This window comes from Microtus oregoni, unplaced genomic scaffold (genome assembly GCF_018167655.1).
Source record: "Microtus oregoni isolate MIOR12 unplaced genomic scaffold, Mior012 000027F_ref0000203, whole genome shotgun sequence".
NCBI lineage: Eukaryota > Metazoa > Chordata > Mammalia > Rodentia > Cricetidae > Microtus > Microtus oregoni.
In genome coordinates, this window is record NW_024543086.1 from 12,157,971 (window position 1) to 12,174,287 (window position 16,317).

At 44.5% G+C, this 16,317-nt stretch overlaps 1 protein-coding gene across 13 annotated transcripts in view; it reads left to right on the forward strand.

The window, feature by feature from the left end:
• Tenm2 (teneurin transmembrane protein 2) overlaps positions 1-16,317 on the forward strand; it is a 1,249,250-nt gene that overhangs the window by 1,070,932 nt on the left and 162,001 nt on the right. For all 13 annotated transcript variants that reach the window (XM_041675940.1, XM_041675943.1, XM_041675944.1 and 10 more), the window contains one exon: positions 14,360-14,555. In XM_041675940.1, coding sequence (XP_041531874.1) covers positions 14,360-14,555 — 196 coding nt within the window. The remainder of the gene's footprint in view (positions 1-14,359; positions 14,556-16,317) is intronic.

The window sequence follows — 16,317 nt, forward strand, 5'->3', positions numbered from 1 at the left end:
TGGAAGAGGCTTCACTGATTAAGAATTAGAGCAGTTTTCATCTCTGGGTAAATATTACAAATATTTAGATGGCAGCTTGATAAACATGTCAATTTACCTAAACAACTGTATTCAGTTCCCTGCTAGGGCTTATGATCTCCCTGACCAGGCTTTCTAAATCAGATTTATAGTACCAAACGTGGCTCTACTCCTGTGGAGTGAGTGTAAAATCAAGTTGAAGAACAGGTAGTTACCCCAATAACGGTAGTGCCATTTTTGCACTTGGCCTCATAGATCATAGGATTCACAGTTGGGCAAGACCCAATGGTGTCTCTTCTCCCCTAAGAGCCTATGTACCACCCTTCGGAAATTTTTGATTTCTTCAGTTACCCATCCATCATTCAGTAGTGTGCTATTTAATCTCCATATGCAGGAGTGGAGGGTTTCACTGCATGGTAGAATATTTGCCTAGCAAGCTCAAGACTTGGTTCCCAAAACCCCAGAACTGAAAAAAAAAAACCATAAAAAGCAAAAACTCCTAAGAGATTAGTCTCCTTTAATTTACGTAAGTTCTATATTTTCTCTTGCTATTGGTTTCTAATTTTATTCTATTGTGATCAGATAGGCTACATATAATTACTTTACTTTTCCTGAATTTGTTTAGACTTGCTTTGTGTCTTAATATATGACCTATCTTATAGACAGTTTCATGGGCTGCTGAGAAGAATGTATATTCTGCAATATTGGAGTGGAACATTCAATAGATGTCCGCTAAATCTACTTAAGCTACGATTTCATTCTAGACGTTTTCCTCTTCTTTTTTTGTGATGACCTATATATTGGCAAGAGTAGGGTATTGAAGTCACCCACTATTACTGTGCTAAGATTAACCTGTGGCTTCACCTCTAGTAGTGTATGTTTTATGATGTTAAGTATACACATGTGCAGTGCATATATTTTCACAATAGCAATGTCCTCTTGGTAGGTTGTTCCCTTAGTCGGTATGAGGTTACCTTCTTACTAGCTCAGACTTGGTTGTGAATGTCCTTAGTTTGTGCTTGTATAGAAATGGCCTAATTTTTCCCTCAATTTCAAAGGATAGATTTACTTAGTGGTCATCTGCTTTCAAGACTTGAAATGTATTGTTTAGTAACATCCTCGCTTCTAGGGCTGCTGAGGAGAGCTCTGATATTATTCCAATGAGCTTACATTTGTAGATAAGCTGCTCTTCTTCCCTTGGAGTTGTTAATATTGATTCCTGTTGACATTTTGACTATAGAGCCTCATGGGGACCCTTCTCTAATCATGTCTATGGTGTGATAAATGCTTCTTGCATTTGAATGACCATTTCTTTCTCCAAATTTAAGTAATTTTCTGCTATAATTTCATTAAACAGAATCTCTATGCCTTTAATTGTATCTCAGCACTTTCCTTTATCTTGTATATTTTTGAGTTTGGTCTCTTGATTATATTCCAGATTTCTGAGATAATATAGTTGTACTCTTAATGTTCTTCCTTTGAATATAATATTTCCCTCACCTTCTTTCCCCACCCCTGATTGTCTTTGCTCTGCTTGGCCAAGTCTTCCTCTGGTAGTGCTTTACACTGTGTTTTTATTTAACTCTCTGAGTTTTCATTTCCTTTTTTCCATGATGCTGGCCTTTCCATCCTTATGTCTGATTACCTCATCCATTGACTGGCCTTTCCTCTTTGCTGCTGGCTTTCCTCTCTGCAGCCTGAACTGAATTCAGATGATTCTGTGTAACTTCTTTGTGGTCACTGATAAATTTTACTAGTAAACATGTAGCGTCTTCATCCAGCATCCACCACGTGTTTTGGCATCTTTTAATCTGGTAGTTGAGAAGTTAGTATCTTTGGGAGGAGTAATATTTCTTTATGTTTCCTGTATCTGTGTTGTGGTTGGTACTTCTTTGTTAGTTTAACTATATCTCTGTATGTATCTCTATATCTTATTGAGGGATCTTCTTACTGGGTGCTCTTGCTTAGTCCTTATTCTCCCATGTCACTCAGAGAAGAGAAAATGAACAGCTATACAGTATCAAACTATAAAGGACTTATACACTAATTACACTTATAACTGAGTGATATAATACTTTACTTTGTATGACCATAACAAGCAAATGGTAATGCTAATGCAGAATGTGCTATGATGTTCTAAGTCATTTAGGATGAATGTAAAAAGACTAAGTGAATCAAAAAAGGAAGGGGCGGGGAAAGAAAATACAAAGATGAATGGAGAAAAATGTTTTGAGGGAAGAGAAAAGAGCAAGATATTAGGAAAAAAATAAAACAAACAACAACAAAAGATTCCCCAATCATATGAAAGTCAAAAATAAATTAAATAAATATAAGGAGGAATTAAAAATAGAAACATGGAGATTTTTTTATAAATACTACTAAAAGTGCAGCATACTTTAAGATGGGAGACTTTACCAAAGAAAAAAGGAAGGAAGCAAAATATTTAAAGGAAAGGGGGAAAGGTTTCCTAGTAATGAAAAAGGTGTTTAGAAAAGTATATGAATTGAATGAAAGGAATAAAAATGTAAAAGTCATTTTAAATATGAATATTCTTAAATATTACAAAGCGAAAACACTGCGGAAAGTGTGGTCAGAACGGAAGAGGATAAACACGGGGTGAGGAGGCAATAGAGCAGTGAAGGCAGAAGCAGGAGTGTGGGAGTCGCTCCTCCTAGGTCTAGAGACTGACTGGAAAGCTGGGCTTGTGCATGGGAGTCGCTCCTCCTGGGTCTAGAGACTGGAAAGCTGGGCTTATGCATGGGAGGCGGGAGAGTATGAGAACCAGTTGATCTTCTGGGCTCTTGTCCTCTTTATAGTGTATGCTGGTGCTGAGCCGGTCCCAACAAGGGTCTGGTGTCGGTGGGGCTGCCCCTAGTGGCTTCCCTCCCTTGTGCCTCTGCTGGCCTTCCTTAGATATGCAGCTATGAGCTGGGCAGTTTCTCTCACCTTCCTGAGCCTCTTAGGTGATACGCCTGAGAAGGCTGATGTCTGAGCTTGAGGTGATTCCCACACTGGGAGTGTGGGAAGCAAGCACTCTGTATAGTCTGGCAGCTCTTCATATTTCCAGAATCTTCTAAGTATTAATCACTTAGAATTAATCACTGGAATTAAGAGTTCCCAGCCTCTTCAGCAGTGAAAAGCAGATAGGTGGAGCCCAAAGCTGACCACCTGCTGACCTCAGGCACAGAGCTACCAAATTCCAGTATTATTTCCAGTTGATGAGACTGACCCCTGGCCACCAAGGATAGGGTCACGCACTTGACTGCCTGAGCCAAACCTCCTGTGTTCCCACCGTTTTTAGCTTGCCAGCACCCAGGCCTCCTGCTTTTATCACAGCTTCCAGGGCTGTGTCTCACCTTGGTGGTGTGTCAGCCTAAACTCGGGATCTCACAACATTTGTTGCTCTCCTTGGTTTTCAACAGTAGACTCACTCTGGACAGGCAGTACCTGGTCGTTGCCCTTCCATTCAAACCGAGTGGCACAAAGGGAATTCCTTTCCTTCCTACCCCATTCCTAAGGGGATCGCTTCTTATCATAACTAAATGTAAGGTTTGTGAGGGCGCAGGCTTGTCCTAAGGGTAGGACGGCCTCCGGCCTATTAGCTGCAGTTTTCCAGTGCAGTATTTAATGTATGGAATCATATCAGCTGCAAACAAGGATGTTTGCACTGTTGCTTTTCCTCTTTGCATTTCCTTGATCTCCTTCTGTTTCCTTGTGCTCTAGCTAAGACTTAAGACTATGAGATGATCATGTGGCTTCTGTCCTTGGATCTATTTGTGTAGTAGATTGTATCTATTGATTGATATATGCTGAGCCATGTCTACATATCTAGGATGATGTCAAAGTAAATAATCTTTTTGATGTGTTCATAAATTCAGTTTGCCAGTGTTTAGTTGAAAATGTCTACCCCTGCATTGATCAATAATTTTGTTTTCATTCTCCCCTCCTTTGTTGCTGTTGTTGTTGTATCTTTGTCTGGTTTGGATTCAGGATAATACTGGGTTCATTAAAAGAAACTGGCAGTGTTTCTTCCTATTCAAATATGAAGAAATATTAAATATGGTTGTATGAATGTGCACATGTCTGCCTTTCTCTCAACATTTTGCATGGGCAAACCAGCTTAAATAATTTAAGGAGGATTGGGATTGCTTCTGTAAAGTTCTGGCAGAATTTTTCAGGGTATCCATCTGGCCCTGGTCTTTTTTTTTTTTTTTTAAGTTGGGAGATTTTTGACTACTGCTTCTATATCATTGGTTGTTGTGAGCTTGCTTAAATTATTTATTCCATCTTGATTTAATTTGTATAGGTCATACATAGCTAGAAATTCATCATTCTTTTAGATATTCCAGTTTAGTGGAAGTTTTTAGAGTCTATCCTTAAGATTCTCTGGATTTCCTCAGTATCTAATGTTTCCTTCCTCCTCTCTGATTTTATCAATGTGGCTCCTTTTTCACTTTCTTTTGTTTACTTTGGCTAAAGGTTTGTCAATCTTGTTAATCTTTCCAAAGAACAAATTCTTCATTTCATTGATTCTTTGTGGGGTTTTTTTCTATTTCATTAATTTCAGCCCTGAGTTTATTTCTTTTCATATATTCTTTTTTTAAGATTTATTTATTATGTATAGTGTTCTACCTGCACGCCAGAAGAGGGCACCAGATCTCATTATAAACAGCTGGGAGCCACCACAGTGCTGGGAATTGAACTCAGGACCTCTGGAAGAGCAATCATGACACGATTCAACTTTTCATCATTTGCCGAGACTTGCTTTGTGTCCTACTTTGTGGCTGATTTGGGGGAACAGTCCGTGGGCTGTTGAGAAGAAAGTGTTCTCTAATGCTTGAGTGGAAAGTCCTGTAGAAGTCTCTTAGATCCATTTGATTTCTGATGTCATTTAACTTCAGATTTCTCAACTTAGTTTTTTTTCTGAATGATTTCTATATTGTTGGGAGTTGGGTTTTGAGGTCACACATCAGTGTGTTGGGATCAGTCTATGGCCTGAGAGCTAACAGAGTTTCATTTATGAAATTAGGTGCTCTTGCATTTGGTGCATAATTGTTTAGAACTGTAGGGTCTTTTGGGTGGAACTTTCTTTTATTGGCTATAAAAAGCACTTCCCTCTCTCTTTGACTAGTTTTCTGACTTGTTTGGCCTTGGAACTTATTTCGTCACATAGTAAAATAACTCTACCTGCTCTGACTTTTTCTATCATTTGACCCTGATGTGGTATCAATTAATGGTGAAGTATGCTGCTCTGAGGTATCAAAAAGATGGACCCTGTTTTCTAACCCAATTTGGTAGTCTGTGACTTTCAATTGGGGGAATTGAGACCATTGATATTGAGTTGTTTTTAGACAGTGTTTATTAATTCCTGATGTTTTGTTGTGGTGGTGTTTTCTTCAACATCTTCTGATTAGCTGTTCTGGAATTATTTCTTATTCCTCATGCTCTTTTGGGTGCATTTGGTCCTTAAGACAAAAGTATTACTTTTAACTTCCTCTGTGAAGCTGACTTAATGGACACAAAGTCCTTAAATCTCTCTTTATCACAGAAAGTTTGGCTTTCTCCTGTTAATATGATTCATATTTTTTAATATGGAGTTTTTATCTACATGTATATCTGCACACCAGAAGAGGATGTGGAATCCCATTGGACTATAGTTACAGACGGGCGTAATCCTCCATGTGGGTGCTGGGAATTGAACCCAAGACCTCTGGAAGAGCAGCCAGTGCTCTTAACCACTGAGCCATCTGTCTGGCCCCCATGATAGATATTTTTGCTGGCTATAGTAATCTAGGTTGGCATCTGTGGTGTTTCAGAACTAGTAGATCATCAATCTAGGCTGTCTGACTTTCAATGTCTCCTCTGAAAAGTACGAAGTTATTCTGATGGGCCTGCCTTTTATGTGACTTGGTCTTTCTCTCTTGAAGGTTTCAGTGTCCTTTCTTTTTCTGTACACTGTGTTTTGATTATTAAATGACATGGAAAATATCTGGCCCTGTCTGTTTGCTGTTTTGTGTTCCTCTAGCAACTTGATAGGTGCAATATTTAAGAAGTTTTTTTCCCTATGATTTTGTTGAAAATATCTTCTGTGTTTTCAAACAAGATTTCTCATCTTTCATCTGTATGTTCATAGATGTGGTCTTTTTATAGAGTCCCAGAATTCCTGATGTTGCATTCCTGGTTTTGTTTGTTTGTCTAGATTTAACATTTTATTTAACTGGGTGATCCAATTCGCTACCTCGTCTTTGAAACCTGATATCCTCTCTTCTACTTGATCCAATCTATTGAGGCTTTCCTCTGAGCCTTTTGTTTGACTTTCTGAGTTTTCCATTTCGAGTTTTATTTCATTTTGGCTTTTCTTCAGAGATTCTATCTCTTTATTAAATTCTGTTTTCATATTTTAAATTGTTTTCATTATTTCATTCAGCTGTTTGTGTTTTTCTGTCTTCATTCAGACATTTAGTCTTATTCTCTTTGAGTTCTTTTAACATCTTTATAATTGCTATTTTGAAATCATTGTCTAAGTTGTCTTTCTTGGGAAATATTACAATGGGAGTGCTAATTTCTGGACAAGACATGTTGTCTTGGTTACTTATGCCATTTGTATTTTTGCAGTGGGACCTGGGCTTCTATATTTTGGTGACTGGTGGTGGTTATTGGTATGGCTATCTGGTCTGACCTTTGTTGAGTGGGCGTTTGAGTCTTGACTGTTTCCCCAATGTTTTAGCTTGTGGACCAGCCGAATGGTCCTTGAAGTTCAGTCTTGTAGCAAATCTATGTTGATATGTGAATGAGGTATCAGGAGTGGTCCCAGATCAACTAGACAGGTGCAGCTTCGGAGCAAACCTACAGGCTTAGTAGGTTCTTGCAAGCAATCGTAATAAGTCAGTGGCCAGTTTGTTGAGTTCTACAGGTAGTACTTTGGTAGCAGGTAATAGGTCATAGCAGGAGTGGGCAGTGTTCTGTATGGGTGAGGAGTGGGCAGTATTCTGTTCAGGTGAGCCAGAGGATGCCACGCTATCCTCAGGTAGCAACAGGTGGGGTAAATGCTATGCTGGGGATCCCTATCTGAGGTCAGGTACAGGATGCTACATGGTCCCAGGATGGTGTAATGAATGAGTGTGCTTTATTCTTTAAATATACCCCACACCCCGTGTATACCCACCCCCCACTAGGCTACCGCGTATGTTCCATCACTAGCTATAAGCTCCACCCTTTAGTAGCTCATATCCAAGAAGACAGAGATGAGATCTAAATTGGGGAATCACAAGATTTTTCGGAGTAATGAGCTTCTGCTGAGAATGGAAACAAAGAAACGTATTTTAGAGTGGGCGGTCAGAGGCATCCTTCCTGACGTGGCAATGCGCACGCAAAGACAGGATTGACAAGCAACAGACAGCTGTGTGGGCAGGAGAAGGGCAGCCATGCAGAGGGAGCAGCTGGTGCAAATGCCATTAGGCTGTGGTGTATTGGGATATGCTACAGGGAGAGAGCAAACAGTGTGGCTAGGACACATGGAAGAGAGAGAAGGGAGCTGGAAAGGGGCTGGCTCTCAGAGACGCTGTAACCCAGGTGAGACCAACACCCAGAAAAACTAACGGAGCTTCCCAGGCACGCTTTCTGTGTGCTCTGCCCAAGCCCAGCTGGGTCCTCCCTCAGTGGCCTCTTGAAAGGACTGGCAAACCAGGCCAGCTACCAGCTAGGCTGGCATCGAGTGCTAGGTTCTTGGAAAACTTGTAGTAGCTGCCAGTGGTTATCTTGATTCCTGAAAATCCAATTCAAGCCTTGCCCAGGCAGCCCTCCCTGCTCCAGGGGGTAAGCTCGTTCTCTAACCCCACAGCAGCCATTGCTCCCGCCAAAGATAAAGAGCAAAGGTTTTTAGGAACGTAAAATGATAACACACATCAACATTTGTCACTACGCCTGACACAAGTGCCAACTAGAAATCAGGCCTGGCGGCACACACCTATAATCTTAGTACTTGGGAGGCTGAGACAGAGAATCATTGTCTCAGTTTCTTTCCTATTGCTGTAACAAGACACCGTGACCAAGGCAACTTCTAAAAGAAAGCATTTAATGTGTGGGTTCGTACTCCCAGAAGGTTAGAGTCCATGATCAGCATGGCAGGGAGCAGGGCAGCAGCAGGCAGGCATGGTGCTGGAGCAGTAGCTGAGAGCTTACGTCTGATCCACAAGAAGGTGGCAGAGAGAGCTACCTGGGAATGGGGTGGGGTTTTGAAACCTGCAAGCCCACCCGTGGTCACATACCTCCTCCAACAAGAGCGCACTTTCTAATCATTCCCAAACAGTTCTGCCAGCTGAGGAACAAGCATTCAGAAGGATAAGAAGATGGGGTGTTGTAGAAATTTGTACACTGTGTTAATATATATTGGTGTGATTGGTTTAATAAAGAGCTGAAGGGCCAATAGTTAGTCAGGAGGTATAGGTGGGACTTCCGAGCAGAGGGAAGAAATAGGAGGAGATAATCAAGGCGCAGAGGAGACACCAAGATATGGAGAGAGTCAGACATTCAGAATGAAAGGAAGAAGCCCATGTTTTCTCTCTCTCTCTTTCTCTCTCTCTCTCTCTCTCTCTCTCTCTCACACACACACACACACACACACACACACACAGAGAGAGAGAGAGAGAGAGAGAGAGAAATTTGCATACACACATAATTAAAAATAAGATAAATATTATTTTTAGAAAGCCAGGTATAGTGGCACATGCTTTTAGTGCCAGCACTCCAGAGACAGAGACAGGATGATCTTTGTGTGTTCAAGGCCAGCCTGGTCTACAGAGTGAGTTACAGGACTCTTACCTGATCTGGAAAAGCAGCCCCATTTCCTGTGTGGGAGCCAGGAAATGCCTTCTCACTGTGGCCCAGAGAATGTCCTCCTTCAACCTCTTACCTTTGACTTAGTGACACAGTGCTCTAAGACAGTCGGGCCCACTCGAGCAAGTCTTATCCCACCCCCACGCCCATCCGCTACTCAGTCGTGGTCCTCCCACCCATCCCTCTCCGTGCAGCCCTCTTGGAAAGCCAGCAGAAAAGGCTGTGCTGAGCCAAGATGCGGAATCGGCTGGGCCCACGTTGCCACAGGCCTGGCTGGCAGCAGAGACAGATGCACGAGACTTGAGTGACCCTCTGTGCCACTGAATGCAGCCAGGCTACATGGTCATGGGGACTTCAAGCAGCCCCAGCTCACACATGCCGCCCCCCACAATCCCACCACCGGCTGCCTATGCTCTGTCAACTGAGGGAGACTCGGCCTCCGACGTAGGAAACCAAGGACACTGCCAGGATGCTGCCGGGGAGCAGCAGAGTAGCAGGCTAGCTCTGGGAAATGTCACCATTTATTGCTTTTCCCAGTCGCGTCAACCCTCAGCAAACAGACGTTCCAAGTAACAGAAAAGTTATTTTCCAGTTTCCCAGGGTCCTGGACCCAGTAATAACATCTTCCTGAAGGGCAATGGGTCTGTCTTTAACCTCACCCTCTTTAGCAGGTACATAATCTGGAGGCTTCCAGCAGCAACCTGGGGTGTTGTGTGCTCCCTGTGTGCGGATGGTTGGATGCTCGGTCGCTTTCCCTTCTGGGAAAATGCCAGGCCCTCAGGCCTAGGCTCAGCCAGTGCGGGGTGTCTCTTCTTTCCACTGGCTCCTCTGGAAACCCACTAAGTTATCTTAATTACCACTCCTCCTTGCTCTCTGCCAAGAATTGGGGAGATTTATAATTGGATCAGTCAAATATTTACTGTGGTTTATTTCTTTGCCACTGCAGCTTCTTGTAAAAGTTGCATTTTCATGCCACTTCCGGGCATGAGGGATGGTTCACAGGCACGGCCCTTCTCCTGCAAGTCAGCTAGGGTTATTCCTCCAAGGTCAGAGAAGAAGGGGTGGGGAAGGAGGGGGAAAGGGAGGGGGAGAGAGAGGGAGAAGGAAGAGGAGGGGAGGGAGGGATTCAGGAAGGGAGAGAAGGAGGAAAGGAGAAAGAAAGTGCACACTTTGAGGAAGATGGATGTTTTCTATTCCAGGTTACTGTACTGTTTCCCCTTCGTCCCCTGGTATAAAAGAGACAGAGGACACTGTGTCTCCTTTGTTATGACTGGGTTGGCTATATACTCCTAATGCCCTTCAGGGAACTCTGTGGCCTGTTAGAATGTGTCACGCCGTGACCTTTATAGCCAGCTAAGCAGAGCATGGCCCCTGAATGTGTCCATTTCCTGTTCCTGAAGTGGCTGGTCCTGTCCTGAGCCTGAGTTATCAGTCCCCAGTGAAAATGGAGTTCTAGCCAGGCTTCAGAAAATGCTGTCCTTATAGTATCACCCTTGGCTAGCAAGGAGCTTCTAGGCAGAGAGACTGCCTAAAACCACATCCTAGATCGCAAACGCACCCTGAACCAGCAGGTCTCCCTACCTAGAAGCTCCTTGCTAGCTCCCGGACCCTGCCCTGGACTGCAGTCTCCACACTTGGCTCCACAGACCCACGTAGTGTCTCTGGACCCTCCCTGGAGCAGCAATGAACAATGCTTGTGCTGTATCAGCCTATGAGTAGAGAAGCCAGATGTTTCTCTGAAAGAGGACCAGGTGTGTCAACTGGAATGCGCAGGCAAACTGGGAGAGGCACTCTACAGATACCAGAGGGGCAGTTTCACCAATGAATGGCTCTCCACACTCTCGTGGGTAACCCGTCCTCTTCTGCCTGACGAGTGAGGAGAACAAGGCTGGAATCTGCTGCCATCTTGGGGAGTACACGGGAAAGGGAAAGAGAAATGGAGCAGAGAAATCCATGAAGCCTGCAGAAGGGGCAGGTCACCATTTCAGAGGCTGGTTGTCACCAGCGGTGATGGATAGATAGTTCCTGGAGCAGTTCCAGGATCTTTTCCAGGTGCTAATCGTCACATCCAGGCCACAGTTCTCTTGGGCACTGCTGCCGGAGTTTGGTACCAGGCCCTGGCACGCTCAGCAGAGGAGAGAGGCTATATGAGAGATTCGCAGGGCACCTGGTGACAGCATCGAAAGGATTGTGGGGCTTGTATGGCATTGCCCAACTAGCAGTAACGGGACTACAGAGCCATAATGATCTCTGCCACAGCGGCCGCCAAGTTGGAGTGTCAAAGAAGGAAGGGACATGAGGCACAATAAGGGAAGAAGCTCATTCACATGGTTTATCGTGCTGAACTGGGAAGCAGAGTGCTGAGTATCTCTCAAATCTTGGCAGTGTTTATGAATTTCCAAACGCCCAGCCCACAACCCCCAATCACACACACACATTCTAACTGGTCATGCCGGACTGGCTAAAGCTCTCCTCTCCTCTCCCATTTAAAACAGTGCAGTAGAAGACAGAAGCAAAAATCATCATTGGAGACAAAACTGTTGCTTCATCCCAATTTTGTTTCTCTTCACATCATGCATTTACAAGTTGGCTATTTTATTTGTTTGATGTTTAACAAACATTTATCAATCATTTTCTGCTCTGGTCAGATTTGGTAGGGGCGTGACGTCCAATAAAGATGGCTGAAGTTGCGAGTACACAGTTTGTGCGCGTGGCCCTTGTAGTTCCAGGCGCCAAATATATCAGTTCAGTTCGTTCTTAGAGCTGTGTTTTGCTATGGAAACCATTGCCTTGCCTATTGCAAGGACAAGAAGACAGAGGTTCAGGCCCTTGATAGCTTCCGCAAAATGCCAGCAAGCAAGAGAAGACCGGAGCTCAGAGCCCGACCCAGGCAAGCAAACCCTGAAGCTGTCACTCTGAATACTCCAGCAGCCACTGAGTCCCTGTGTCTGCAGCTTACATCCTTCTGTGTGGACTAACGACGGGCACAGGAACAATTGTGTCATTTAGGGAGTAAGATAAGAGCTCAGAAAGTGATGACGTACATAAAGGGATACAGAAAGTGAGATGGGTGGGCCACCGGATGTTCTCTCGCCCTCCCATTCACGCCTTGTTGGAGAACCCATGGCTGGCAGATTTCCTCTAAATGAAAACTGCCCTCTAAACCTTCACAGAAGGCCTCTGAGGAGTCAGCCAAAATAAATGCCCTTCGTCTACTCTGAAAAATGCCTTCTTCCCCAGTCATTTGATTGGCTGGACAGCAAGACCCGCCACTGGTCCTGAGCCATTTCTGTGTCCCTCGGCTAGCCAGCCAGCTCTGCACCGGATGACTGATGCCCAAATTAGTCGTGAGCAATGGCTCCGCACAAGTAATCACCTTCCCCAAACTTTGCCTCCTGTGGGTGATAACTCGGACCCCAGGTGAAGCCTATTCTTCTCCTATCACGACCAAGGAAGGTACAGCCATTGCTCTAGCTCACAGCCGCCTGTAGACACCAGCGTTCATGGTCGGACATTTACGAGGTTGCTAGGGAACAAATGCCTTGGTTACAAAGGTCTCTGGAAGCAGCGTCTGTTTGTCATATCCCTCCAAACCATTTATTTCAGCCCATAAGGACGATGGTGGGCAGTGGAGTGTGGGGCAGAGGGAAGCTCCCCACAAACACTTATTTACTGAGATGTGAGCCGTTTCGTCTTCCCAGAAATGGCCATCTCGCTCCCCGTGTGAACGACTAGAGCCACGTGCCGTCTCCCTGGGGTCCTTCCGAGCTGCGCGTAGGTGGGCCTCAGTCACTAAGTATTTTTTAATTTCTTATCTCCCTGGCACTGCCCTGAGCATTACCTTGTGTCATCCCGGTACTGTATTCCTGACCTTGAGGTGCCACCACCCCTGAGAATAAAAATAGACTCCACGTCAAACAATAGCGAGTGTGGAGTCAGGATTCAAACGTGGGTTCGTCTAATGGCAGAGCCTTTGTGCTTAAGATTACTAAGGCTTTTGATTTGGAAAATGGGCAATTCTGATGAGGGAAATATCAAGTTAGGCAATTCCTGGAGCTTCTGGCTATGAAGTTGGGATGGGGTTATGGCTGATGTCTGCTATGTATGTGGGACTCTTTCCATGGAGGGGAAGGTAGACAGTGCTTTATCCTGCAGAGGTTTTTAATCTGCCCGAAGCTCCGCACTTGGGGTCTTCTCTGAGAGTCAGAGTGTAAGGAACTGTTCTGTGTGGTGACTGTGAGTTTGTGCGATTCATCCATTTCCACTGGGGTTTATCGATTTTCTTGTCAACAGGAAGAAACATCGGTGTCCTCTTTGCCTTCCCTGCGTCTTCCCTGTCCAGCCCCTGGGCAACGCGTGGCTTCTCTCCCTTAGAATGTCCCCCGCGTGCCTGCCCCTCACTTACTGTCCTCATCAAACTCTTTTCGCCTCACGCCTGACTGTCTGCAATCTCCACTTCCTGAACCAGTTTTCCTACTTACTTTCCATTCCCTATAGACCAGTTCATATCCCACCTCCAAAAACTAATTCCTCTGAACGTCCGCTTATCACATCCGTCACTGCCCAGGAGTTTTCAGTGGCTCCCTCTCCCCCGCCCTGAGATTCCACCTGGTGCTTAGAACATGTCTGTCTTGGCTAACGCTGGAGCCTTCGCTCCCTCGTCCCCAGAAACCTTAGCTGAGCTCATCTCTAGCAACTTACAACCTGGTTTCCACAGAAACGGGCTTCAACATTTAAATGTTGCTTTCTTTCAGACCAGGCACTATCAAGGCAGAAGTATCATAGCTGAACAGAACTTACTTTGCCCCGATTTTTGCTTTGCCACTTAGGAAGTGTGTGACTTTAAACAAAATGCTTGGTTTTTCTGAACTTTAAGCCCCTAACCCTGTAAAATATGCACACAGCCCGGAGCACAGCTCTGCATGTAAAGTCTAGCATGGGAATGGCCCTGCATTCAATACAAAACAGAGAGAAAATTACCGATGTGTGCTTATGACCAATAGAAATAGGATTAATAATAATACAGAGTCAAGATATAGCTCGGCGGAAGAACACTTGTCTAGCATATATGTGAACTCAGGTTTCGTTCCCAGCACTACAGAATATAAATAAAAATTAAGTCTGGAGTTTGAGCAAGCACCTATAAATCTAGCTACCTGAGAGGCTGATGCACAAGGATCACAAGTTCAAAGACAACCTAAGAAAGCTATCCAGACTCCATCTCAAAATAAAAATAGAACAAGGATAGAATTACAGCTCAGTAGCAGAGCCCTTATCTAGCATCTGCAAGGCCCTGAGTTCAAACCCCAGTACCACTGAAAATTAATTAATAATTATCATTATAGGTGTAATAAGTTATAGCTGACACTGTTTCACGACTTATATGGCTAATTTTACTTTATAAAAGCATAGTTAAAAATTACTTTCCTATTAGCTGATGGGCAGTGCTGACTAAGGGTACAGGTTGAAAATGGGCCTTACACCCTGTCCTCTCTCTGCTCCCCAGTATGACTTCATGGAACGCCTGGATGGAAAGGAGAAGTGGAGCGTGGTGGAGTCGCCCAGGGAACGCCGGAGCATCCAGACCCTGGTGCAGAACGAGGCCGTGTTTGTGCAGTACTTGGATGTGGGCCTGTGGCACCTGGCCTTCTACAATGACGGCAAGGACAAGGAGATGGTTTCCTTCAACACAGTCGTCTTAGGTAGGTCTGGGGCCCCTGAGGGGAAGCTCTGTAAAGGGCGGGATGGAAATGATGGGGGCTCTCCATTGTATGGGAAGGCAGGCTGCATAGTCTCTGCGCTTGGCTCTGACTGCACATGAATTCCATGGGAACCAGCAGGAGTCACTACCAGACCTGAGAATGTCTGAATCAGACAGCTGGGGCCAAGTACCGTGCGGCCAACCAGAGGTTATCAGCTGCTTTTCTATTGCTGTAGCAAACGCCATGACGAAGGCAACTTGCAGGAAGAAGGGTTGATTTGGAGCTTGTGTAAATTGGTAACAGTCCTCCACTGTCGCAGCAGGGATGTGTGGCCGCAGGCAAGCATGGCAACTGGGGTTGTGAGTCAAGACTGAGGGCTCGCATCTCCAATAGCAAACAGGAAGCAGGGTGTACACCAAATAGTGCGAGTCTTTGAAACCTCAAAGCCCACCCCCAGTGACATACCTTCTCAGCCTCCCCAGATAGCCACCAACTAGGGACCAAGTTTTCAGATGCCTGGACTCTGGGACGTTTCATTCAAATCACCTCGTTGAGCACATAGCTGGGCTTGTTATCACTTCCCTTCCCTACTCATGAAACAGCGGCAATGCTGGTATCACCTTCCATGCTCCTCCTAGGAATAAAGAATGCCTTTTTATTTCTAAGTCTGTAGCAGAGCCAAGAAACACTGGCCATTCATATCAGCTGTAACCTCTTAAAAATTGAGAGTATGTCAAAAACAACAAAAAAAAGGCTTTTTTTCTCTTAACTTAAAAAGACAGCAGGGGAAAAGATACAGATGTTTTTAAAAGTCATATATTAATTCCCAAACAGGAAGGCCTCAAAATGCTTTAATACAATGCTTATCACTTTGGACATGTTTTAGGCCTGCTTTTCTCTAGGCATGAAGATAAAAGCTAAGGTTTAATCCAAAATTGCCTCTGCCGAGTGCTTATAAACCCCCCCCCCAAAGAATGATTCCTTGTAAAGAATCACGTTTTTCTAGAAAACCCTTGAATTTTAACATTAGAAGGAACCACAGTGACCATCATTTAGGTTATGAGTTTCCATCTTCTGCTGATAACTGATCCATACAGAAGCTCCGTGAGTCAGCAGGCGACTGTGCTGTTCCACTGAGGACTAAATTGAGTTCTGAGGCGCTAACTGGGGCCTCAGGGTCCCAAGATGTGGAAATGCCCTTCCCTCCTGAGCCCTGGCCATCATCATCATGTACCCCAGCTGCCGTTCACCGGGGATTTAGGATTCACTAGAGGGATGGAGTTAGGGCATTCGTGAGAAAAGGCCCTCAGAGAGCAGGACTAAGTCCCAGATTTTCTTTCCCACATTGTAGCTGGGTGAGTCGCCTTGGGCCTCATTCTCCTGACTAGGAAGATGAGATGATCCTATCCCAAAGGCTAAAGTGAGGATCACCATGAATGAACCTGGCCTGCATCCAGCAGTCACGAATTGAAGCCTGTGGCTTTAGGAAAGCACCTGGAAACACTGTTAATCTACTTACTACATTGTAGAACTTCTCTTTGGGCCCCCACATGGCTTTCTCAAAGAATTTCTTATTCTTGAAGGATCTATGTAATCCATCCTGAATGTCAGACTGCAATTCTTTCTCAGTAACCACATTAGAATTGTATAAAATCACGTATTTTGGGTAGTGACCATAGGTCTAAGGTTGATCCTTATTCTTTTTCTAAGGAAAAATGGGCCCTCCGAAGGCTAGCCAAATGTTCAAGAGTAGAAGTTGGCA